This window comes from Anoplopoma fimbria, chromosome 14 (genome assembly GCF_027596085.1).
Source record: "Anoplopoma fimbria isolate UVic2021 breed Golden Eagle Sablefish chromosome 14, Afim_UVic_2022, whole genome shotgun sequence".
Classification (NCBI taxonomy): Eukaryota; Metazoa; Chordata; class Actinopteri; order Perciformes; family Anoplopomatidae; genus Anoplopoma; species Anoplopoma fimbria.
This window is the reverse complement of record NC_072462.1, coordinates 15595213-15618803: the sequence shown is the minus strand read 5'-3', so window position 1 is coordinate 15618803 and position 23591 is coordinate 15595213. Positions and strand designations below refer to the sequence as shown.

Below are 23591 nucleotides of genomic sequence, written 5' to 3'. Positions count from 1 at the left end.
TTTCCACTGTGGGCCCCCAACCCTTACCCTCAGGTCTGATGAATGGGACCATCAGGCATGCCAGCTGCCCCCGGAGGTGAGCAGGCTGCCCCCGCCGGGCAGCCAGGCCACCGAGCCAGGGGGAGGAAGTAGAGCAGGGCGGAGAGGGGCAGGGCAGGGCCGGCATGCCAGGACTCACACTAGGCAAAGCTTGGACAGAAAGAACTAGTGGAAATATGGAGAAACGCGAGGAGGGCCAGTGAAGCAGAGGGGTGCAGGATGCACACGCAAACAGGGGGCCGGTCTGGGCGCCAGCATCACAGTGGGCAGTGTGGATACACTCACAACATGTTTTCGCTCACTGCTTGCTCAGGACTTTCCACTTCTCTTGACAACATTTGCTCCATAGATTTTACTGGGCGGTACATTCACTTTGGAAAGAATGGAAGAAATCCAGTTAAAAAATAAGGATTTGTTTAACGTGTTTTGCATTAATCAGACAAAATGTAAGTCTTGTAAATGTATCATGGTGATAACTCAGAAGCATACTGTACACCAGAAGCTGATATAAGCCTCTTGTGTAGTATTGTAGGAGAATAAATTAGCTTACATTGTGTATGGTATATTTCAGCTTAGGTTTGTGTGTGTGTGTGTGTGTGTGTGTGTGTGTGTGTGTGTGTGTGTGTGTGTGTGTGTGTGTGTGTGTGTGTGTGTGTGTGTGTGTGTGTGTGTGTGTGTGTGTGTGTGTGTGTGTGAGATCGAATGAAGGAAAATACTTTAGGAGTAGAAGAGGCACACTACGAAGCCACATTATGAATGCTTAATTTGGCAAACAAACATTGGAAGGATATGCATTAATTTGCAAGGCCACACTCATGAATTAAGAATAGGTTGATAATTAGAGCAGGCTCACGGATGGTCATACAGAACAAACACATATGCGGAACAACTGCCCCGAGGCTGGCGAGTTAATACTAAACCACAACTGTTCAGGAAACATGATGAGCTTTGATTATTGGCAGGCAAAAGCCGCTTCCGTACTACCTGACATAATTCTTGACGATGCCCAAGTTAACAGCATATGCGATCCCCTGACATCCACTCCTGCCAAATAGCTAGCCATGCCCTCTATTCATTACACGACAGTCTCCCTATGCCACTCGTATAGCTGCTGCCAGCCTTGGATCTGCTTTGCAGGCATACAGAAATGGTAAATTCGTCAAAGCAGACTCAGAGAATCCTTGACGGAGTGAGAAAAGGGAAGAAACTGAATGTGTCCCCATCACACATGGATCTTAAAGTGAAAGAGGAAGACATCCAGGATGAGGAAGTGCTATTCAACCGGGACTGAGCATCAAGCCTGCGTATGACATATGGCAGGCTGAGGAAGAAGAAAAAAAAGAAAAAAAAGAAGTACAGTATCGACATTCACAACACCATCTTTCTTAATCTAGGCTCCTCGGGAGAGACTGGCTTGATTTACTCAAGGATAGTTTGCCCACTAGAGTCTTCTGAGTACCACTACCTTTGATTTGCTGTGGAGATGCTGCTTTATTCCCTAGCAGCCACTGGGTTAGCTGTTTTCCTACCTGTTTAAAAAAAAAAACCTTTTTTCTACATCCAGCTTTCTTTCTCTCTTTGCGTTCCCATCCTTCGCCGTGGGGGAAATCTTTATTTTCGTATTCAAGCAAACATTTTTATAAATGCAAACAGGCCCCTCTGAAGACAGCATCAGAGGCGAGACCTGCCCCGGCACCTGAAAGCATAGCAGCATGTCTCTCCTGGCCCCGGCCCTTAGAGTAAGCACAGCTGTGTTGAATATTTCCCTCACTCCTCAGTTCATTTTGAGGCTGATCTGAGCCCAGTTAGCCCCCAGGACATGGAGCGGTAAACAGGCCTGACTATCAAAGCTCACCACCTCAGTCAGAAAGACTGGAATATGAGCCTTTGACCACTGAAGCTGTGGATGCAGGCAGGCGGCAGCTGGGAGGAGCTCAAAGGCTCCCTGACAGCAGTTGGCTTGACCAAGTGCTTACAGGCTGAGAAAACAAGATTCCCTAAATGATCAGTGAATGATTGTACGTCCACTGTAGCCATTACTGTAATCACTATACTCCAAGTGGGAAATGGCTTTAACTAACTTGATAATCACCCTGGCACTAACTGATTATACATTGGGAAAAACTAATTGTAGCAGTGGGATTTTTTCTGTTGTTCTGTATCCTGTCCAAATATTTTCAACATTTTTAAATACATATGTTATAGATGGTTGAATGATGTTCATGAAGAGCAGCAACTGTAGTAAAAATGGCATTTAAGAAACAGATCCATCCCTGTTTGGCAATTTTTTTGGGAGACAAAACCAGCTTAAATTGACCCTCAAAAGCCCCGAAGAGGACCCTCTGTATGGAGTCTCTTATATCTAGTGATAAAAGATCCATCCCCACTCTCAAATTTTAATGTGCATAACTCCATAAAATCAAGGTATTTGCCAGTAGATGGATATTATAAAAGCCAGGTAGGGTGGCGCAGCATTCTTATTAAAAAGTGAAAGAGCTAAGAGTCATCGAGAGTTTCTATATCAGAACTCTAAAGTCCAGATCAATAGGTACAACTCTTCATCTGGCGGCATTCATCCTCAGGTTAGTCATTTAGCTGAGGCTTAACCACACAAGTCAATCATTCATGAAAAGAAAGACAAACACCGGTTCAATAGCCTGGCGTCCACGTGGCAAAGAGACCGAGTAGGCAGGCAGCGAGGCACCAAAGTGTCCGTACTGCGACTGCCCACATCCTCAGTTCGACCCATCACCTAAACACACACTCATGCTGCGGGGGGAAATGACTGGATGCATTTAGCTCTCCTCATCACAGGGAACTATTCATCTTCAGGAAATAGCATGCTCTGTAAGATGTGTTTAACCCAAGAGCGTAAGAAGAGACAGAGTAAATGTCCTAACCACCAGAATAATTTTGGTTTTGAAGACAAGTCAGCGGAAAACAAAAAACAGTAAAAGATTTTGTCTTTCTTCTTTTTTTTTTTTTTTTTTTTTTTTTTTTAACATGAATGTGTAGCAGCATCTACATTATTCTAAGTACCTCCATTTAGTGAACTGGTGTATGATTGAGAAGCACACACCCTAGGTCAGCGTAATCATGGCACTCTTGTATTATCTCATTATAGCGTGCTGAAGGTCACAGCCCCGGGGACAGATCTTCACCTCTGTCAAGTTGCATCAACCTCTATAAACGTCTGTCTGCCCGCAGCAGCATAATTTGGTGGCATTATTGGACGGGCTAATGCTAATCAATGCTAACAGGTCCATCAGAGCATGCCTAGAGTAAACACAGTACAGAGAATTTATGTTCTATGAGCCTGACGCACAACTGGAAACATCATTTGTCCACGCAATGACAGTCGATTCTTTTCACACATGGAGCGTTAAAGAAACACATGTTTGATATAAGCGTCTGCTTTTGTAAGCTGTTGAAAAGTATGAAGTAAGGAGAAAAAAAAACACATGGAAACACTGAGTTGATGCATTTCTTTCACACACAGCTGGGCATGTTTTGCCGGGTATGTCACCGAAATTAGCAATGATGTCAATGATGGACGTCCCTCAGCAGGCCCTACTTCAGAACCTCCCTTTGAGTGTTTCAACTTTCATCTGGAATGGACTTCATTTAAAGACTGACTGTTTAACCGCAGCCATTGTGACACAGGATACATTTAAAATACTGTTAAGAGTTGAAATCCCTTTCATGTCAAAGGAATGACAAGAGCAGTAGAGACAAAGAAGGGAATAATGAAAAAACGAAAAAAAGCGAGGGGGCACTTACTGTAAGAAATCCTCTGCCTTATGTGTCCCTTTAGCCCTGACCGCTTCCACCCTTCACTATTCTCAGCTCAATATCCTTTCTTTTCTCTAGTGTTTACAATGTCATTTCTGCAGATGACTTAACAAGATCTTTGAGCTTCATTGGTTCAGCTGGGAAAATGCAGAACAATCTTCTCCTGCTGAATTTAATGCTCTGAATTTTTAATTCGTACCATTTAACAGCGTCCTCCTCTTCCTTCTGCGCTTTCATTTTTTGCTTTCAAGCTGAAGTGACAGTGGCTTTGTGAATGGGCACAAAACGCTGCAGAGAGGAAAATACTGGATATGTGTGTGTTCTCGGTGAGCTCCTCAGAGGTGAGGGCTGTGAAAGGCCACATTGTTGATGTCAAGGCCAGTCAGCATCAAAGGGCTGATTCAGGTTGTGAGAGAGGAGTCTCTCTCGCCCTCCCCTTCTCTCTCTCTCTCTCTCTCTCTCTCTCAACACACACACTTACACACTGTTCCACTGCAGCCCCCTGAAGACCCCAAATACATCATGGTTTACTGTTCCCTCTCAGCCAAAGAACAATATTTGGAATTGACGCGTAAACTCAGAGTGAGGTCAAGGGGCACACAGTAACAGGATTCAGTGTGTGTGAATAAAAAAATAAAGTAAGGTATTCCTTTTTTTTCCTGACTGATATCTCCCATGAGGCAAACATGTCATTCATGGAAGAAACTTTTTTTTTTCTTTTTAAATTCCCACTTACCCAAGTAACCTCACATCAACTGCATAAGTGGTGTTTGGGTATGTAAATGATATTGTTCGCAAAATTCTTTCCATTCCGTTCAAACCAAAGAGTAGGGAAAACTGCAGGGCTTATTGAGAGCTTTAATTACACCCACCAAAATGCATTATACTGATGACTTCTGTGCGTGAGTGTGCATGCTTCTAAGTGTGTACTTGGGTATCAGTGTACGAATTAGTAAAGTTAGACACCAGGAGCTGTGCCACCGTGTCAGGATGAGATTTAACGAGCTTTAATAACAAGCTTTAATGAGCTTAATTAGGAATCCATGAGATCCCCATGGAAACGCCTCAACCCCACAGAATCCGGCTCTGGGTCTGAGGAGCTTTCAATTGGATTACTGTGGCTAATGTCAGCGAGACACAACAGTGAAAACAAACAGAGCTCTGGAGGAGAGGCGGGTGAGGAAGGGATGAGGTGGAGAAAAACAGGGGACGGGTGTCACAGAAGGAACTTTGGCAGGGAGGGAATACCTGCCGAGGGGATGATGGGAGGAGGAGGGATAACCAGCAGAACCAGTGGGATTAGTGTCGCTCACAAATTTGGCTCGTGCACAGTAGGCACAGGAGGACGAGTTCTTACCTCTACAGCTTTTTCACTCCAGTGATAATCATGCTTCCAAACATAATTAACCCCTTCATAGGCTCCCGCTGAATTTTTTGACATTGTTTCCTCACTTCTTGTTCCTTGCCTCATTTTTACACAATAGGTGGATTTTTACTGACCTAGTTTTGAATACGCTGTGAAAAAACGTTTCTAAAAAAAACTAAAAAGAAAATGTTAAAGTTCTATAAGGACTCACAAACAAAAGTAAAAGCCATGTATGGGACTTACCTCTCGTTTAATAAATGCCTTGGGGAAACACAATGAGATATAATGAAATAAGTGTCAAAGAAGAGGTACAGATACAATTGCCATTTTGATAATATCATTTTGGCAGTTGTTGGAAATTAGCATTTTCTTTGCCAACTTTTGGAAATTTCTTTCAAACTGGTGCAACATTTCCAGGCTAACCTAATCTCTTTCAACCCTTTCCACCTTCTGTCTCTCCAGGATCAGTTTCGCCTTGCGGTGACCACAGGGAGGTTCTATAAAGTGCAGTCCGACAAAGACGGAGTGACCTTTCAGATAAGCATGATAAATCTGCCCATCCCAGCTCCTCCCTGATCCTCACGTTAGGAGCGCACACACACAGACACACGCAAACAAATGTGAGTGTGCACGCATACAGAGGTAACACACACACACACACACACACACTGGCATATCTGATGACCTACTCTCTGACAAGTCTTCCCCGAGGGACTTTTACACATGCACACGCACATGCACACAAAATTGTCTGGATCCTGGGGTGTCATCTGGCAGGTAGGGTATCACTGGACCCTGGGAACTGGGAACATGGGGGTGACCTTAGTGGTTACAAAGAGGTCAAGGAGGTCTCCCGGACAACAGGGTGCATCTATACATCCTCAGGGCTGGGCTATGTGGGGAGGTCATCTTTCACCATCTATCTGCTGGATTCTCCAATGCCTGTAGCCAGTCCCTCCACGGTCGCGCTATATATAGTTCCCTCGCTTCCCCTGGACTCTTTGTGATGCCCTGCTGCGGTGGAAAGAGTCTGGGGTTCATCATTATAAATCAGCCTGTTAGAAGGAATAAAATTTTAAAGAGCTTCTCCCCGGATTCTAACTGAAGTCTCCATTAGTGAGGCCAGAGAAGATGGTTGCTTGCATGGCAACACACAGCAAATCAACACAACAACCCCTTTAATCACCCTCTCAGTCCTTTTGTTCTCCTCCCTTTCTTCCTCCCCCCTCTTTGCTCTCACTGATTAAGTCCAGTAAAGGAGCACAGGTGTTTACTACATCATGTAATCAAACATATTGTTCATTACAGCTGCATCTCCTGAGTCCTCGCTCCTTTTCCGCTGCATACTGCTTAAATACTTCAAGGGGAGATATTTTTCTAACCTTGCATAGGTCTGCATAGGTCAAGGGGAATTAGTCGAGAGGAGAGGAGGAGAGTGTAAGCTGATTTTATCACGCTGAGGTCTCTGGCAAGGGGCAGGACTGCTGACTGTACACAGATAGCAGGCGGTGGGATATGTGGGAAAAGCAGAAACAGAAACAGGGCCACGCAGCGGGAGTGCCCAGATAGGCACTGATTAGAAGGCAAAGACGCAGATACAGAGAGTCCAGCAACTGAGCTTTAAAAAAAGAAGAAGACGCTGTGAAATGTACCAATTTCAGAACAGACATGTACACACACACACACACACACACACACACAGAGCATGATTTCATTTTATGTCAGCCTTGAGGGAGGGCTGAACTACTCGCCTCATCATCCTCCTTCTCGATCGCTCTGTTCTTGGCCTCACTGCACGCCTCCGGGGCCAGCGAAGGCAGCGATTAACGACAACAGGGAGAGTGTGTATGAGTGTGTAAGTGTGTGTAAGGCCTGATCGTTAGAGCGGCCAACTTGTGTAATACAATTACAGAGGCTGCAGAGAAACTGCTAATGTGCACGCAGGCAGCTCCGTCAGATGGATCAGGTATTGAGTTTTCTATGCTTAATTCACTTTCCAGCACACACATGGGTGCATTAGTTAGATTAGAGCAGCGGAAGGGGACGGGAGGTGGGGTTGGTCTACCGCCGAGCCGGGCAGATTTGTTTAGTGGTGGCTGTCAATTACAACCCTGACCCTTGCACTAAATGGCTGCTCATCCAGTAAAAAAAAAAAAAAAAAAGGAAAGCAGACAAAAGCCAGACGTGATTGGTAAAGACATGGCCATTTGCTGCGGAAGATAACAAGTGGCATGTTGCGGAGTAAACAATGGTCAAAACACTGTGCATAATGCTACACCAATAAAACAGAGTGCTGGGGCCTGAAAAGGCAATGTGACCATCAGTGAGATGAGTGGGGCAATGTTATCACCAGAAGGCTGCAGTAATGGGACGACACAAGGCCAGTGGTGGATGGGTACTTAAAAATATGAAATGGAAGACAAATGATTCGATTTGCTCTTTTCAAAAGTCTTGTGCAATTTAAGAGACTGATTGTGGATGCGATTACTCAAAAACTACTTACCCCTTTTTACTCTTTATGGATTGCATTGTGCTACATAAAAAGGCGATTTTACAAATAAGACCTTATAAAAATCCAGGGGTTATTTTTAGAATATTAGTAATATTAGTAAGTATTCTAATAGTACTTTCCTTGTCCATTGTAGATTAGACTTGACTGAACTTCAGGACAGTATTAGTGCATATTATATGACAAATATAAATATGTCCTATTCAAATAGATTTTAAGTATTTTGGAGAATAAGAATAGGAATTTTCGACATACTGTGAGTCAAACAAAAATCTGCTTCTGGCCTATATATATATATATCATACTGTTTCTAAAGTATCAAAAGCAAAAGTAAGTACACACTGTATTTCAGATATTGCTGGAGAGTACATTCTATAGATCTTTCCTCACATACAAACACATTCATCCATGTATCCTTGCGTCTAGACGTTATAGCTGTATTGAAAAACGGCTATAATGGAGCTGTTGGTGCTCATCTCGAAACTCTCAAGGACTCAGGAAGACACAATCGTACTGCTAGTTACAGAATAATTATGACTCTGCCCCAGAGACGATAAATATATTAAATCTCACAGCAGCTCTTTTTCTCCAGTAGCTAAATGGGCTGCAGGACAGGGCCACAATTTCCACAGTAAACACCTCCCTCCCATGTAAACACATATAATCACAACAAGATGGCCAATGCAGCTCAGCTCGTAATTGTATCACTGAAGTGAGATGAGTGAGTTTTAGGAGGAGGGGGGGGGGGATTATTGCTGTTTGCAGTTGATTGGATTAAAATGTCTGCTTCACTCCCAAGAGACCACCCCGATTCAAAGGACATAGTTTGTCTCTGTGTAACTGGGGCCACGCAGTGACAACTAATCTTGTGAATCTCTACCAAAAACTCTATTTGTAGGCTTTCAAGGTATCTTTTTTTCCAACCAGAATCTTCTAACAGCGTAAAACAAGAGAGACAAGGGATAAGAGGTGTAAAAAAAGTCAGTTGGATGTGACAGGCTGAGCAGAGAAAACCTTTAAACCATGATGTTAGACAGCTACATCCCCGCATTGTAACACATCCATCAAACCGCTGATCACTTTTGTCCTCCCACTCGTTGACCGATCCATTAGACTCCTTGACCACTGGCATGTTAACAGTGACCGCTGACATGCCCTGTCGAAATTCCTTGCACAGTTTACTGCATTCTCTCAAGCACCTATTAAAACAAACTACGACAAAAGAACCAAAATGGGAGCTACAGTGTAAATAATCCAGCTTGAGTTTCTCATGTCACTCGCCCTCAAATCCAATCAATGTGGAAACAACTGCCAACAAGAAAAATGGCAGTCAAAACCTAAACCAGGTTGTGCTGGTATCTGGTTTTCCACAGAAAAAGCAGCACAATAAGGCTCAGATTACCCTGTCAAATTTCCCAAGAAATTGGGAGGGGAGGTGAAACATGCATGTATGCGAGTTGGTAATGCTCAAAGCTGTCCAATCCTTACAACACATTGGTTTGTTAAACATTGTTGCATTTGTTTACCAGATTTTTACCTCTTTTCCATGAACAAAAAGCCACATTAAACAGCCTAGAATAGCTTTGGGGTAATGTGCCTGAATCCTGAATGCTCTCAGCCTGTTCATCCTGTGGGTAAAAGCCACACAGCTTAGGAGTGGCTATCTCTGTCTCATTTCATCCCTTGTCTCCACCTCCTCCTCTCCACCTTCGTCTTCCTTTGGCCGCTATCATTGCTTTTGTTGGCGAGGTCTCGGGCTGGAGTAGGCTGCTAAATAAAACATTTGGCATGGAAAAGCAGCGATAAGAAAGGAAAATGTGGCTAGCAGAATGCTAGTAAGCCTTTGCAGACTTGTAAAAACAAAAATACCATGATTTAGTATTGTGCTGCTTTGGAAATGCAACGGGAAAGGAATGCCCTCAGTAGGATTTAAACAAGCAGCTACTGAAAGAAACTCATCAGGAGGTATGATTTACCAGTGCACTGCTCCTTCCTTTACACAGCAGAGGTTACCCAGCGTTGCCCTCCCCCTCCATGTCTCTTCAGTGTTTTACCTGACAGATCAGCTTACCTCACGTCAGCCTAAAACCATGGGAACCCCTATGCATAGTGTGTCACCACTGAATTATCGGTTTCCGCAGCACATGCTCGAGCATATCTGCAGCAAGCCATTATGGCGTATCAGTTTACGGTTGGTGTGCTGACTCCAGTGCAGCTGGTGTACTGTATGGGGTCATAGTTTACTGAGGTCTGGAATTAGAGAAACAAGCCTGTCATCTTACTAAGCTCGGTCATTTTTTCCCCTAACATCAGATCCCATTTCTCCATTAGCTTGAATTGAGGCCGAGCATTTTAACAAAACCTCCCCTGTTACTCCCTTCAAAACTTATGGGTAGGTTGGCGTCACCCCAAAAAATTCCCCATACTACTAGTAAAAATAATACATTAGCGCAATTCATTCATTATGATCCGTTTTAATAATGATAGCAGTAATACTGGACTTAAAAAAACGTATCAATTGGTTTGAAAGGGTCTTTGTTAATGCAGTAACTGACGTATGGTAAATGTCTGCACCAATATTTTGGGTTACATGCCTGAACGGATTGGGAAACGGTGGATGTGAAACAACAAACAAGAGTTGTGTTTACTCTGGGAACTTCGAGAGAGAACTCTCATCCGTATACAAAATAGGGCCAATTCAGACATTTGACCTGGTTTAGGAAAAACTCCTGCTTTTTTTCCCCCTCTCTCTGCGTTTCAGAGGATTCATCACAACAACATCCATTATTCACCCTCTGCCTACTGTTTGGTTTGCTCCTTGAAAGGGGCAAATGCACAGCTGGAAGCTCTCCTCTGCTGCCAATTCCTGACACAACTTGAAGATTTGCATTAATTGTAGAGTACATAATTCTTAATGTATTAAAGTACTCTTTTCAGCCAATAAGGACATGCATCCACTGTACTGACTGCAGACATTTTGTCAATGTGACTTGACTTTGCTCAACTCTTTTATGTTAGAACATCATGTAGGACAAGCAGGGACTGACACATTGAGCTCATTACTAATTCTGACATTTCCACCAGTGAACTTTAGGAGCTGTGCAGACTGCTTTCTGTCATTATCAACCTCATCTCCATAGTATTCATTAACTGAAGAATGCACACAAATAAAAAGACAACACAGTCACTTGTTCTCCAAGTGTTACACTATAATTTGGCAGATTTTAAACGTGAGCAGCGTCTTTTGGTTCCCTGACAGATTTCTGAAGTAGAAGAATACACTCCAGTTCGACATCTCTGGCAAGAAGGCAAATTGTAGCAGCTTTGACAGTGTGCTTTACATATTAGGAGTCATAAAGTAACCCTTCACTGTGGGGCTTCTGTCTGGGCCCCATTTAAATGAGACCCATTGAGGCTGCCCCAGTTAAACAGTGTCTGCCAGTACTCCGGTCACTGGGGACTGATCGTGGAGATACAGCACACACACGCACACGCACACACACACACACACACACACACACACACACACACACACACACACACACACACACACACACACACACACACACACACACACACACACACACACACACACACACACACACACACACACACACACAGGCTCACAAATACACGCTGTACAAACACAGGAAAGTGCTGACTCCCAACAGCAATCTCGAGTTGCAAACCATTACTGGACTCACAGTAACAAAGCCCAAAATGAAGAAAAGAGGTCACGCAGTAGGGTGTTCGGGTAAGTGGGGGTTTTGGTGGTTGTGATAATGGTGGAGGAGCTTGGGGGGGGTTAACTCCCTCTGAAACTTTTCTTTAAGTCGACCTGACTGCGAAAAATAAAATGTTTTCCAAGATGCTGGTGGTGAATTCCACAGCATTTGTCGAGACTTGTACGGAGTAATTATACAAACACAGACACAAACACCCATTTATCACATGCCTCCAACAGTCGAGCAGGATTTTCAGTAGCATGATTTTTAAAAACGTCCCTGACTTTTAGCATATATTGTGACTTTTCTCTGTTCTTGACAACTGGAGTACGTGGAGGGTTGGGGTTTAATCATACAACGGTGCTTACCAATTGTGAAGCTTTAATTTAGCACCTCATTTAACTCACAACAACTTCACAGACTGGCATTCTGACACACATTTAATTCTGCCCTCTGGTAATGGTCTGCTCTGTTTAAAAGTCTGTTTGGCAGCTCTGTAGATAACAGATGGAAGAAAAATGAGGGGAATTATGAGAAAGATTGATTTCCTGGGGATGAATGGTCTGGTATTCACACAGATTTATCTGAAACAGACTTTCCCGGACTCTGTTATTATTGAATCAACACACACGCACACACACACACACACACACACACACACACACACACACACACACACACACACACACACACACACACACACACACACACACACACATCGGGACAAACAAGAACATGCGCGCACACACACATATACACACACACACACACATGCTCATACAGAAAGCTAAGAAAACAGAAGCAGGCTGAATTATGCGAGTCTGAAGGAAAATATTGTGTGAGGCGATAAGAGGTGAAAGGGTGCAGACTGTGAGGACAAGTATGAGTTTCTTTTCAACTTCTCATACTCCACATCTGAATAAATCTATAGGTGGATGTAATTACTTCTTACAAAGTAAGCACAAATGTGGTGTAGTCAAACCATCCGTCTTTTGTCATGCCATTTCCCTAATGTCTTGTAAAAATGTGTTCCTTTAGAAGAACAAGTACAAGCATTGTCCTTTTAGAAGTCCCCAGCACATCTCAAAGGAGCCGTAATGTAAACCAGAGGCTATAACTTCTCTTGTGGCATCTCAAAGCAGACACAGGAATGGGGGGAAAAAAATTGAATAAGAGAATGAAGGAGGGGGTGGGGGCAGGCAGATAAAGTCCCTCATTTGAGCCCCATAAAAAACAAGGAGGCACAAACATTTATCTGTGGCAAGGCTTTCATCGCATGCTTTAAGAGCAGAGAAATAACAGAGAGCAAGATGCTGATAAAGCGGAGACAGGAAATGGGGAGCGTGGGTCTCCGGCTCTCATGTTTCAGTCGGGACCAGTGGTCCCATACCTGCCCCCCCTCCCTCCCTCCCCCCTCTCTCTGTTCTGCTGACATACATGAACCACAACCCTCCCCAACCAGGCATTAGTGCTGCGTCTGGAAACCACCACAGCACCTCACAATATAGAGATGTGACACGTTCAGCAACAAAATGAAGTAAACGATTCAGTCTGCAGGTACATGAAATGTCTATTTGGATGTATCCACTTGAGAATTTGACAAAATACAAATGACTTATTACAGATGAATGCTGTTCTTATTCTTCACGAGGGCTTTTATATATTAGCTTTAGTCCCATTCCACTCGTCGGGCTCCGGCTCGGAGCACAAGACAGGGCAAAGCCAGGATTAAGGGTTTAGCTTTGTCAATCAGAGTCAGAACAGAAGGGAAGATAGCAGCTGGATTTCCATTCTGGAGAGCAGGCTGGATTTCCATAGAGATGTGAAAATTCAGGTGATTGCCCAAGCCTCAACCCTGCATGTGTGACTCAGGTGTTATGAGTCACCATTGATATCATCTCACTCATTACCGCCTCAGTGGTACGCCTGCCGTTCTCATCAGACCTGAACATATAACCTGGCTTTACCATCAAAGGTGCCCCGGCGGCAGCGGCAGAGGATTGAAAAAGATATCCGTGCTCAAGGCTGAGTCTTCTCTTTCTGTCTCTGAATGATCTCATCACCTATCAAGGTGGCAATGTCTTCATTTCTAATAGTTTGTTTTATGTCGATTTCTTTCCTAAATAACAAATCGGAGATGCGGTTTTCAGAGATGCCTCTCTCTAATACTGTAGGTAAGATTATCTTAGTTTCACTCAGTTACTGGACTTCTGTGTGATTGGCAGTCACTCTGGTTAAAATGTAAGAAAACATGTTAAGCTTAAGTTTATAATTATTATCATGAATAAGTACAAACAATACGTATCAAATCCAACTACCATTAACCCTTAAACTCACTAATTAGGGGCAATTTGTTATTGACAGAGCCAGGCTAATTGTTTCCCTCTTTCTCAAGTCTTTGTGCTAAGCTAAGTGGCTTTAAATTAGGCTTGCAGATGCGTTAGTGGTATCAATATTCATATTTAAGTCTCAAGAAAGGGAATTTCCCAAAATATTGAACTTTCTTTTTTTAATACATCCCTACATTTTTGACCAGTGCTGCCTCTTGACCCCATAGATATGCAACAACTGAGAAAAGCTCGGATTATCTCACACCTTCAAACTGCATGCAGGGCATGTTTGCCCTAAATTTCTGGCCTACTGTTGGAGCTCCTATAATCGTGCGGTTTCATGTTAGGACTGTACTTGCTACGTGGTAGCTTGCAAGACCGCTCCATGCTCCACGCTGGGCCGGGGAACCAGGACTGCAGGGAGAACTGTTAAAGGACATTGGGGAAATAACATCATTCCCACTGACTCGGCCTTTCATCAGCACTTTGAGCTTTTTATATTGTCTCTTTGCATAGTAGCAGCATTTCAGCACCATCTAAACATCCTCCCTTACTCTGTCTATTTTCTACCCTAATCCTCTTTGCGAGGTAGAATAGCATGTATGGGAACATTACAGGACATTCGTTTTTGCTGCGCCAACAGAGGATTACATCAGCAAAATTATGATGATGATTATCACACATTTATATAACAAACATATGTATGGACTACATAACTAAACAAGCAGGACGAGTAAACAAGTATAAAATGTAAAACAAAAATACACAGAAAAATATGAAGATTAAAGTTCCTTCCACCTACTATCATTTAGAGACTCATACTCCTTTTTACCTGTGTTTGTAATGACATGCCCTTGACTGACTTCCTGTTAGGAACACAAAAATGTAGAAGGACATTAGCGGTTGAGCACCGGGGGGGAGGCCATGACGCCAAATTAAAGGGCAGAAGTGGAGTGTGTACTTATGCTCACTCATGATGTGCTCTGTCAGCCCTGCTGCCTATAATGGCATGGGAAGGGCCACTTAACTCGTAATCACTTCTCTCTCTCCCCCTTTGGCTCTGGTCCTCCTCTCTATCCTTCCCCCCCCTCAACCCCTGATTTTCTGACTGTTGGCTCTGATCTCTAATCATAAATGAACTGTAGATCAAGAGCAGGGACAGTGGTCCACACCCCCGTCCCCCCCTCGGCTGAGATCCTGTAATCACCAGGCTTCTGGATAGTAAGAGGCCAACAAGCCATTGAATGGGAGATGACTGTACCTCTAATGCATCAGCCATCTCAACTTTGAAGAGCCCTTTTCTGGCAGAGCGAATCTCACAGGTAGGAAATCAGGTCACCGCCACCACCATCACCACCACCATCACCACCATCATCATCATCTTTGCAATCATTACGCCCTATCTGATCCGGTAGCGTAATTGAAAGTGGGACCTTTTACACAATTATTTTCATTTGCCGTCCAAAAGCCTAAAAAGCAAAACTTACCACAATAGTAATGTATGCCCTGTGGTGCACTTTGACTTACCCTACTCTAACGAAAACTCTTAGCAAACACACACACACACACACACACACACACACACACACACAGTATCTAGGTGGGCAGCAAACATTGTGTCAAGACACAGGTCAGCCATTCTGGCACAGGGCTGCCTGTCAAGTGCTGCTACTTGTGCCGGGCTCTGCTAATGGACTGCTAATAGAAGTGAATGTTGCACTGTGAAGCTCCCCTGTAGTTGAGAGTGTCACAGGGGGTGATTAATGACACACTCTCCTCTCCTCCCCTGTCCATCCCTGTCCTCACTCCATATCTTGCTTTCACCCTTCTCTCTCTCTCTCTTTCTTTCTCTCTCTCCTCCAGCTTCCTGTCCACTCCTCACCACAAATGTTGCTGTCCCATTTGCCTCTTGTGTGTCCTTGCAATCACCCTCTTCTTCTTACTCTCAAAACTGCAATTCTTTTCATTTCTGCTGCCTCTCTGGGAGGAACATTATAGGAATCTAAAAATCATTATTACACTCCCCAACGGTCAAGTTTATTTGCAATGCTCTGGTTTCACAATGCCTAAACTATGAGAGCAACAAATAACACTTTGGCAAGGAAACCTCAAACAGCGAGAGAAAAAAAGGGGGAAAAAAAGCTTTTAGGGTTATTTTACTGGAAGAGGCATCCTTCCACTCGGCTGGTCAGAGCGGATAAATATGGAGAGTAAACTTAATTGCTTGAGGGACCAACTCAAATCTAGTGCATGGGCATTGACAGCAAGGCATCTAACCATAGGAAGCATCGTTGACGCCAAGGTTCCTGGGAGTTTCCTGGCTTTAACAACATTCATTTTGTTATATACACAAATAACACACTAGACTAGGCTACCTTTATTAAGCTACGCTCAAGTATAATAATACAATCATTTAGAACTTATCACTTTTATATCAGATTGGGGAAAGCTGTGAAACTGAAGTTAGACCATTATAAAGTGAGATAAATGCACAGATATTGTTATTGGAAAAGTGAAATGATTTAATAAAAGGTAAAAATCTAAAATACTAAATTTAATATAAATTTCACTAGCTTTTTTTGATGGCTGGTCAAACATTTCTTAGTTCACACTAAAGGGAAGTTTGAACTGACCCTTGAACTAGTTCTAAAATCTTGCTTACAATAACAGCGACAGCGCATCACGATATCCTCCTCCAGCAGATGACTGCAGAACTGTGCCCTGCCCCAAAAATAGCTCCATGTATATTTTCTGCCATCACAACAATAGTATATGACATCAAGTGGTGCAGGGATGCAAACTCAGCAGCAGCCACTTTCCACAGTAATTATCACTCACTTGGATGCTCCGTCTGTGGGCTCAGCCAGCAGCCGGCATGCACCTCTGACCCCACTCAGCACTGTCAGACCATACTGTACACACTGTTTACTCTGCCCTCTTCCTTCACCTGTACGCAGGGGGAATGTGCTACTGAATATCAATTTCCTTTAATTACCTTAAAATTGCTTGACTGTAAGTGTGTCATATGGCCAGCTCATGGTTGCTGGCAAAGAGCTATCATAGAGGGTAATTTATAAATACGGCTCCTTACACACAATGTGCTCATTGTGCATACGAGCCCTGTTTATAGAATGACCGCAACGGTTGTAATGTTAGCGGCCTCCAAGCAGCCAGTTTTCAGGCCGCAGGGAAGCCGGTTAGAATAATAATGATAGAAAAAACATTCCCGTTTACCTGCACTCTTAAAGCCACGCTCAGATCAGTCTGAAAGGGAGTGTCGCATGTGGAAAATAGCAACGTCTTACTGAGCACTGAGTCACTATATTTAAAAAAAAATCATATATAATGAGGAACATTTAAGGTTTCCCTCCCAAAAACAATCCTCAGAGTGCACATCATCAGAGAGTGGGAAAGCGGCAGAGACAGGAACATGGTAAAAGAGGAGGAGAGAGACATAAGAGCAGCATTGTGGAAAAACTGAACTAATCCCAGGAAGGCCACTACCCTGGGTGGGACTTTATATTTTTACCCAGCGCATAACACAGAGAGACAGTATAGACATGTGAGTGTTTAGGTATTATTGGTAGAAAACCATAAAGAGAAACACCTTAAAATGTGACTTTCTCTCTCTCACTCTCTCTCTCATTTAACATACAATACTGTCTCAACTGCAAAGGGTTTTTAAATCCTCTGTGAACCCACATTATCTTCTTTAAAACCAAGCTATGTCCTCCCTGAAGCAAATTGGATATGAAATCAATAAAGACAGTGCAGCTTTCCCCCCCCTGATTCACTGGTGTCTTTCTTTGATAGATAAAAAATGTGAATATTTCGGATTGACTCAGTAGAACTACGATCTGTCTTAACATTCACTTCCCCCAAAAAACAAAAACTTTTTTTAATCTCTTGCATTCTTTTTTCCACACATCATCACAAGTAAGTATTCCACATATTCCCATAACAACTGCACACGGATATGGACACTGCACATACTTTACAGCTCTGCTGCTGTGCTGGAAATACCAGGAGTACATCTGTTCTTGCACCTAGGGTTTCCAATCAAGCTACTGTCACAGAGTTCCCAGCTACCTTTCTGGCAGCTCCCAGCTTATATCTGTCTCAACCTGTCTCCTTTGTCAAGAGTTCAGCAGGTTAATGAGCACTCTCATTTCCCAGCGCTCACTTCTGTCTGTAGAGGGGGTGAGAGCAAGTCCTCTCAAAGGCAAAGTCAGGAAGTAAAAACAATCTGCAATAGCCAGAAGAAATGTACCTAAAGTCAGTATACACATATTGAAAATGCGCTCAAAATATGCATGAACGGGGTTGGTTGTACGAGGAGCGCCTTGGTAAGTGAGCCACTTTAATCACCAGTAGTTTTACACTGAAGAAGTGACTCTCCAGCGATTTGGAAATGTGTAGAGCTCATCAGTGCCCAAAAATAGCGGGGCCCATTAATTAGTCTCAAACAATGTTCTCCTGCTGTATCGACTTCTTAATGGACAGAGAAGGACCTTGTTCGTATTCCCATCTAGTCAATGACACAGGGCTCTCTGGGGTTTTGGAATGGGTATTATGTCATCTCACCCTGCCCTTCAGAAACCGGACCTGTGCTGTTTTTTTATTCTTCCTTCTCCCCCTTTTGCTCATTAACTATGTAGGAGCGAGATGAAGGTCTGGAGCAGCTAGATAAGGTTGCTCACAGACCCCAGACCTGTCTAGGATATGTGCTTGGACCTCCAATTTAAGTTTGTATTGCTCTTGCATGAGCAGCCTTAACTTTCCCCCAAAAATATGTCAGATCGTTGAAAAATCTGATAGCGTAAGCCTTTCCTTGCAGAGGTCTGAGAAGCTGCTCGTTTCCTCCCATCTCATCACGTTATTCAGCCACAGTTCATTCCGAGAAGAGCAGGCAGACCACCTACCAGAGGCAAACACACTTCATCTGGCATCTGACACACGTGCACAAACACAGCCTGAACATTCACCCTCACACAGATGGCTTCCTCCTAGCCCCCTTTTGTTTGACAGACAATCCCACTCAGGAGAGAGCAGATTAAGTAAATGGCTTCAGGTGTTGTGGCATTATCACAATGCTCTCTAGATCTACGGAAAAAAATGTTTTCAACAGACTACTCTGCTCTGTGGGAAAAAACACAATTTAAAAAAAAAAAGGGTCTTACTGGTTGAAGGTACATATGGGGAGAAATTAAAACTGATTGTACGTTGGGTGAAAATGAAAATGGCCTCAGAAACTGGAACACTCCGTACCTCAAAACAAACAGATTATTTTATCCTAATAAATAGCGGTCTTTTTAGCAACAGTCTAGACTATTAAATAGTTTGAATATAGCTTCACTGGACTTAAACAATAATCATCATTAAAAAGGATGAGCTTGTTTCCAAAGAATGAACATCTTACTTTGTAAATAAATGAATAATATGTACATCAGAACAAGATGGCCAAAAATGTAATCATTTTGTGGATTATTGTTTAAAACTGGAAGCCCAGGAAAAATGTAATGTATGAATATCCCGTAGAGGGTTTTAACAGTGTGAGTAGACCAAATTTAAACCTAAATTCATAGCAGTAGGAACTGGGTCATGTGTCAGAATTGAAATACAATTTGGTTCATAATAATTACAGTATGTATTCAATTTAACCTCCTGTAACATGATTCGGAATAGGCTATTTTTATTGCAGTAAATACATTTGTGCACAAATATATTTAAGGATCAATTTGGGTTGAATGTAAAGCGAGCAACCTAAATACGGGCTCAATTTCATTTTGATGGCATCTCTGTTTGAGCACAACAGCACTTCTTGATTTCTATTCCTAGAGAAAGGCATTTGTTAGTGTGACTGTTTACAAATTCTAATTGTGGTTTCGAAAGTGAAATAAGCAACATTCAATCTCTCTATTTATACGGTGGTGGGGTTTTTTTTTCCACCTTTTTTTCCATCATGGTTTTCCATATTAGAGTTAATTTGACCTCGTTTGTTATTCTTCATTTCTTGGCCCACATTATCATTACTTCAGCGTTCTTGGTGACTCAGAGGGCTGTTGTATTTTTTTTTTTCACCTAACAGTGCGAGTGGACGAACTTCAGGTTCTTCCTCGTGTCCACTACACCCCCCACCCCACCCCCGCTGTTGCTTGTAGGAGTTTACGCAACTTTTTTTTTTTTACAGCCAAGTTCACAGGTCAAGAAAAAATACTTTTAACTTTTACCTTGAGCCACTCCGATATCCACCAAGAGAATGATCAAAAGCCAAGACACGGTCAACATCTCGGGCGAGGATCTCGGCGCTCTCCGTCCGACAGTCTGTGCGTCTTTCCCCATGATGAGGAGTCAAACTCCGCTCTGAGGCGAGTCCCGAGTCACTGAGGAGATCTGCGCTCAAACACGCACTACTGTCGCTCGTTGTTTGTGCGCTGCAGTGGAAATGTCACCCCTCAAAAAACTCCCGAGCACAAAAAAAAAAAAAAAAAAAAAAGAAGATCTTTGCAGAAAATAGATCCAGCGCTGTGTTTTTTTTTTTTTTTTTTTTTTCAGTCATGTAAAACTGTGACAGTTTTTAGCTGAACAAGAGGAACGTGCGTCGCCCTCCGTCAGGGAGGATGTAGAATTATTAAAAATCTGTCCCCGTTCGCTTTTCCCTTGGTTTGTCTAGAGGTGTGGATCGATGGCTGGATGACACGTTCATGCTCCGATTAGTCTCCCGCACGCAGAATCAGAGTCCTCCGGTGAGTCCACTCTCCGACGCACCTTTCATGCGTGTCGACCAGTGCGTGTGTGTGCCGTGTGTGTGTGTGTGTGTGTGTGTGTGTGTGTGTGTGTAGAGTGAGTGAGTGCGCCGCGCCTCTCGCTCCACTGACAGGACTGATCCGGGGGAAGGAGCAGTCTCTGCGGGCTACCTTGCTCCTTCAGCCAATCCAAGTGCTCCGGCAAGTGGCGGCGCTGTATCAAAACCTGGCCCGGACAGCAGCGAGGAATGGATGGCGTTGATCAAATGCATGATTAAAAGGAAGATTTGGGCTCAATGTGCATGTCACTCATAGAAGTGAGTGATGCTTACGGCTCTAAAGTAGCCTTTCAAAAATGTTTTATTACATTTGTTCTTTCTATTAACTGCAAAACAAGTATGAAACAATTTATGAGCCTCAGTCTCACAAAAGAATATTTGAAGTACGGTGTTTATTAGAGGGCTATTGAATTGTTAGTGATGGAAGAAGTACTCAGATCCTTTACTTAACTAAAGAAGGCTAGGCCACTTCCACAATGTAAAATGCACTGGTTATGCAGTCAAATATCCCCTGTATCCCACTCATGTCTAAATATAAATGACATTAATTAATTTTGAATACTGATGCATCAATGCATTTGAAGCTATATTTTTTTTAACCTTAGGGATGAGCCCCCTCCAAAGGGACGTGAGTGAAAGGAAAGAAGAAAAAACTAAGTTCTGATACAGAAATCTGAATTTGAATTGTGGAGTTCTCTCTATTGTTATATTTTTATTTTTTTTAATGAAACCTTGGAATTTTACATTTTTGGGATCTTACAAGGTTATGTAAATTAAACCATTTTTGCAGTTTAGAAGGGGGATGTCTCTTCTGTGGAAGTGCTGTGAACTCATAGACATCTGAAAACATACAACATAACCATCTAGCCATAACCATGATAGAGAACCTAACGTAGACACAGATCTATGATAAAAGGTCACAAGAGAAAGTTACCAGTATCTACAGCTGCCAATTAAATGTAGTGCTGTAAACAATATAACATTTCCCACTGAAGTGTAGCACAGTAGCAGTATAAAGTGGCAGGAAAAAATGGAAATACTCAATTAAAGTACATCAAAATGATATTACAGTACTGAAATACCTCACCTCTCTGCTTCCGTTTTCCTTGTCTCTCTGTGTATTTTGAGAACATAAATCGTCATTAATTTAGCGCACACAGGCGCTGCAACAGGAAGGCGTAATTTATATGACTGGGCCCTGCACTAGCCCTTGTTTCTGTCACTCTAATTGTTATTTAGAAGTAGTAATAGCATGTCACAAACCTGATCAATAATGACCTCAGCCTAACAGACATTCTCTTAAACACAGAGAGAGAGTGGGAGACACATATACACACTTACACAAACACACACACACACACACACACAACGTTTTGCTTTGCAGGGGGAAATTTGTTTCAGTGATTCCGATAAAAGCCTGATGAAAAATTACATATGCATGACAGATGTCTAGTCAATGCCCCTGATACTTTGTCATTAATGGGAAATATGAGCTTGACACTATCTCTGCAAGAAAAGGAAATGTGATAAACTTTTAAAATATGAATCTAATTTAAGAAGCGTGGTATTCTCCTCCCCTCCATCAACTTTTTTTTTTTATGTACTGTGATGTCAATGAACAGCTGTCATCCTGCTGGCATTTCAATTCCAGGTCGGATGTGCAGGAAATTGCTTTTATTCTTGACTTAAACTCTTCTAGGATGGGAATGATAGCTTTGGTTTCGGTCTCCAAAATTATACTACATATTATATATTCCACATAATGCATAATGTGTTTAATGAGGTACTGTGGGAGCTTTTTTTGCCATTTGATGGAAGCATGGATTCTACCAGGTGCTGTAAACGTTCCTCTGGGAGGGTTGGTCCATGCTGACTCCATCGTGATGCATTCATGCTCCTATCAACACATCCCACATCATCCTGAAGGTGCTCTGTTTGGTCGAGATATGACGAGTGCACGAGCTGAGGAAGAAAGACTGAGGTCACTGCCCTGCTCCTAAAACAATCTTGAAAGGATGTGTGCATGTGAAAACACATCTTATCTTGCTGCTTATATTCATTTGAACAAAAACAAGTGCACTGTGACCATGATGACCACATCCTGACCCTGTCACCAGTATGTCACATTGCAAACCAGGATTACTCATCTCCTCAGTCATCCAGCTCTGGTGTTGGCTCACACAGCCTCATTTTCTTGTTCTTTGCTGACTGGAGTAGAAAGCGTCATAACCCTCTGCAGCTGCAGCCCATCCAATTCAAGGTTAAATGATGTGTGCTTTCCAAAATGTCCTTTTGCACACTGCTGTTGTACTGAGCCGTCATTTATTTGTGGCCTGTTAATTTGAACAAGTTTCGCACATTTTCCTCCGACTTCTCTCAGGAGCCACTGAGTTGCCGATTCTCAAAGCTGCAGGTGAAATCTTGAGGTGTCAGCCCGCTTAAAAGATCCCTTCTCTTGTTTCTGTCTCATTAGACATAAAAAAAGAATTAAATTGCAACATGGTTTAAAAAAATATAATCACACAAAACTCAATCAAAATACACTTTCTGTTGCCTCCCAAAGAATCGCAATAATTCAATATTTCTAGGTTGTCTCTTGTTTGGTTTGGCGGCTAGATCAAGGTTTTAAAATAGTGTTTACATTTCTAATTAAATGCTTCTCAGTGCAGCTAAGCAGCACACTATTTGGCAATTACTGTATCCAACCTGAAAGAGTGATATATGTTCTTTTTTCCTACACAAAATGTATAAGACAAAGAAGAAAATATGTCTTCAGAGGAAAACATTGATGCGTATATGCCCCCCAGATTGTTAACATGACCCTTTCAGCAAATAACTCCCCCCTCACTTGCACACCTTTGTCAGGAAAGAAGCACTTTTGCCCTCAGCTCTGATGCTAGATGGATGTTGTAGTCTCGGAGGAAACTTGACGCTGTAGTGCACAACAACCCCAGGAGGACAGCCATGTCTGAGATGCTGGAAGTGGAGTGTCTAGAGCGAACAACCCCGGCAAGCTAAAAGTCCC

General features: G+C 42.8%; 1 protein-coding gene across 1 annotated transcript in view; it reads right to left on the bottom strand.

Moving 5' to 3' along the window:
• The window catches only part of unc5cb (unc-5 netrin receptor Cb), a 107901-nt gene extending 87251 nt beyond the window's left edge, over positions 1 to 20650 (bottom strand). Inside the window, exon 1 of the mRNA XM_054612167.1 lies at positions 19992 to 20650. Within this exon, the coding sequence (XP_054468142.1) occupies positions 19992 to 20103 (112 nt within the window). The 5' untranslated portion in view covers positions 20104 to 20650. The remainder of the gene's footprint in view (positions 1 to 19991) is intronic.
• Between the last annotated feature and the right edge of the window lie 2941 nt (positions 20651 to 23591).